Genomic DNA, 3365 nt, shown 5'->3' with positions numbered 1-3365 from the left:
GTGTATGATTTACTGTTATAGGGTGGTTGACTAGGTGACTACTTAAGTGCTTATGGTCTTTCACTACCATCCTGATTGCGCCGTAATCAAACTAACAGTTGTACAATGCATTGTTTTAACAATTACATTTACTCTGCTTGTTTGTTAATATATGGCGCTGTTGAAACAAAATAAATTGACGACTTGTGTTCCTCTGTCTGTGAAGGCTGAAGCAGTCGTTAGGTCCAATAGCCTCGTTACTACTATAAGATACAAAACCTGAAATAACCACCATAGTCGTAAAAAGCTTTGCGATTTGTGAAGCGCAGTTGCAGAACAACAATATACAAAAACCATCTGATTTGCTAAGTGATAACATAAATTTTTGCTTTTCAGACTTTATTTAAAGTTTTTTGTTTTTACAATACTTCATACAATGGCTTGGAAAACTGGCCTCTGTGGCTGCTTTGGGAACATAGGTCTCAGTGTCATCACCTGTTTTGCTTGGCCTCTTTCCGTGGGGAAAAACGCTGAGGCTGTTGGGGAAAATAACCCCGTTTTGTGGGTCATTGGGGTTTCAGCAGCTCCTTGCATCACGGGGGCTCTTCTGAGAGCTTTGATCAGAAAGAAAAAGGTAGGTCGTATGTTTTTAAAACTTTGCAAACGTCAGTGATTTTATAGTTTATAACAAATCAAAGTTACCCAAATCAAATTTTATAATAACACACTGATGCCAATGAGATCACAAATTGTAGATAAGCTGGATTGCCTTGCTTACGAGTATCTCGAGTATTCAATAGCTGTTTGTCGTATCCAGGCTTACGCCTGGTGGTTGAAGATTTAGATTAAGTGGACGGGAAGGCAAGGAAGCCAATCTTTGTGTCCACCTTCAGGCATGCCTTTAAGTGTCCTGCCAAAGACACAGCCGCATGCTCTTGAGCGGTGTCGAACCGGCGCCCTTTCGAACGTCGTTCCAGGGCTCTCACCACTCGGCAATGAAGCCGACATTCAATAGCTGTGAGTGTGACCTACGAAGCCTCATCAAGAGTGTAAAATTTCGATTACGAATATATCAGATTTTTGCATGCAGCAGGCCAACATGTCTTTGCCAGTTTGGCTCCCTTGTAGAATGCAGCTTGCAAACCCAATCTTGCCTTCAAAACGGTGTTAAGTTTGACGTGTCTTAGGCTTAAAAAGATAAACTTGAGGCCCTCCTACTGTTTTGTCAGGCCGGTGTCAAAGGTTTTTTTTTTCGTTTTCAAGCTTACACCTGGGATTGAAGATTTAGATTAAGTGGACGGGAAGGCAAGGAAGACAATCTTCCCGTTCATGTTCAAGCATGCTTTTAAGTGTCCTGTCGAAGTCACAGCCACCCCTTCTTTTGAGCTGTGTCGAATTGGCGCTCTTTTGAGTACCTTACCAGTCCTGTAACTACTAGGATATGCCGATTGCCGATAGCTCGGTATAATTTGTTTACTATTTGCCCTATTTTTTGCTTGCTCTAATCCATATTTCATGAACCAGGGAATAGAAGGTAGTTTCTGGATGGACTGCTTGCTTTGGTGCGTTATTCCCTGCTTCGTACTGTGCCAGGAGACCACAGAAACGGGATCCATGGATTACCTCCGGCAACCTGAGATGCAGGCAATGCAACGAGAAGTTACCAATAGCTCGTGATATCTTGCTCCAACCATTGTGTTGTTTCTTGAAAACGCAACCTCAGTCAGCAAAAGTCTCCAAGTTTACACATGGTTTACATTATTTCAATGTTACTAGATGTTGAAACGATGTAAAACAGGCGAACTTTGTTTGCGTGCGCGTGTCTAATAATGTTGATACTACGTAAAATTTACGAATTGGTATCGGTAATTTTCTTTGTACTGTATAACACTTCACACTGAGGAAGGCAAACAGCATTGAGAAGGAACATCTGTGGTGTTTTTAATTACGATCAGACTAATTTTTTCATTATGAAAACAACAACTAAACCAAACTTTCAAAACAATTGCTCTGAAGATCATGAGGCCGGTATCGTTCTGAACAAATTAGTAGACTTGCGAACCGATGAAATATTTTCAAGAACACAGATTTCATGAAACTCTTTTTGGATGATGCATGCTCACAATACGATGGCAATTGATTCCGGTTAAGTTTGTGATCTAAACTCGTTGTTACTTTAACTCAACTATATATAAGTTTGAATCACAGAATACTAACCATCTGTACAAATAAACTTCTTTTTTCTATTTCCATCCCAACTGATTTTTAAGATTTTTTTGACAACTTGCATGAGCCAATGGTTCGTGTTTCCATCCAAAGCAAACTGGGTTGTGCTTTTGTGTTGACATCCAGTAAATCAATCGTTTTACATTGATTAAATATCTATAGATGTTAAATTAATGTAACAAATGATTGATTTGTAGCCGGGATGCTTCTGGGTAGTTACTTCGACAAAACTTTAGTCTGCTATTAAAACGTTGGTAGTTGCAAAATAAACCAACCGTTTGAATTAAATTACCCAGACAGCAAAACCCGTCATTTTCACATTGATTCAACGTCTGCACACGTTGAATCAATGTAAAAATAATGGATTTTTCTGTCTGGGTATAACAGTATGATGCGCTGCTCTCTAGTGAATAATATTTTGTGGTTTATATCCGCAAGGTTTCGCTGCGGTTTGTATTTTTGTTTTATTATCGCACTAATGCAATGCGGACATTAATAAATAAGCTTATGCCTTATATCTGCTGTTGGCTTCCAGCTGCAAGTCATCACCCAACACTCCAAGAAGTCGAACACCATTTAACTTTTTCAATCCAAAAGAATTTTCGTTTCACAGTCAACATCCAGACGGAAATGAATATTACATTTAAAAATATGATGGTCAGAAATAAAAACAACAGAACTGAAAAAGTACCGTAATTGGCCACGGCATTGTGCAAAGTTTCAAGTTTGATTTACCACGCTTGAGAGCAGTCAGATTGCTAATCTAAGACTTTGCATTAAGAATAATGTTTGAGTACTTCACAGTGTAGATTCAAACGATCTGTTATAGCCTGATGCTGCGGGTTCTTTTTGGCAATATCAAATTACACTAGCTTTCGGAACACAGTTCCCTAGTCATGTGCTATGACGAATGGTGTTAAAGTCAGTGAGTGGTTTTTTAAAGTGGCTCTTTGGTTTAGCTTGAGGCTGCCGGCTGTTGAGTTTCTGTGCTGTTGGCGTTATTGTTGTGAAGGTTTGTTGGATCAGTTGATTAGTAGATTAGGTGACGTAGTTCTTCCCTTTCGGCGCGGTTGTTGATTTAAGGATTTTGTTTGCTAATGAATATGGCCTCTTTGAAACGTAATTGTACCGCGTCATTTTCTCTTCCAATAATTTTAAAT

The 3365-nt window shown here is 39.2% G+C and overlaps 1 protein-coding gene across 1 annotated transcript; it reads left to right on the top strand.

Annotated features, from left to right (window-relative positions):
* The first annotated feature begins 382 nt into the window (after positions 1-382).
* On the top strand, positions 383-2720 carry LOC145767235 (uncharacterized). Its single transcript, XM_082579024.1, has 2 exons — positions 383-613; positions 1504-2720. Exons 1-2 carry the CDS (start codon positions 416-418, stop codon positions 1654-1656), a joined length of 351 nt encoding a protein of 116 aa, XP_082435150.1. The 5' UTR covers positions 383-415; the 3' UTR covers positions 1657-2720.
* Positions 2721-3365: the final 645 nt, after the last annotated feature.

This window comes from Aplidium turbinatum, chromosome 3, assembly GCF_918807975.1.
Source record: "Aplidium turbinatum chromosome 3, kaAplTurb1.1, whole genome shotgun sequence".
NCBI classification, from domain to species: Eukaryota; Metazoa; Chordata; class Ascidiacea; order Aplousobranchia; family Polyclinidae; genus Aplidium; species Aplidium turbinatum.
Note: the sequence above shows the minus strand (reverse complement) of the source record. Positions and strands in the feature narration are given on the sequence as shown.

What these genes read in the sequence shown, in the direction of transcription:
- LOC145767235 (XM_082579024.1), top strand. Translation starts at nt 416, where the DNA reads ATGGCTTGGAAAACTGGCCTCTGTGGCTGCTTTGGGAACATAGGTCTC. An exon ending in CTTTGATCAGAAAGAAAAAG is followed by an intron (nt 614 to 1,503) that starts GTAGGTCGTATG and finishes TTCATGAACCAG; the next exon opens with GGAATAGAAGGTAGTTTCTG.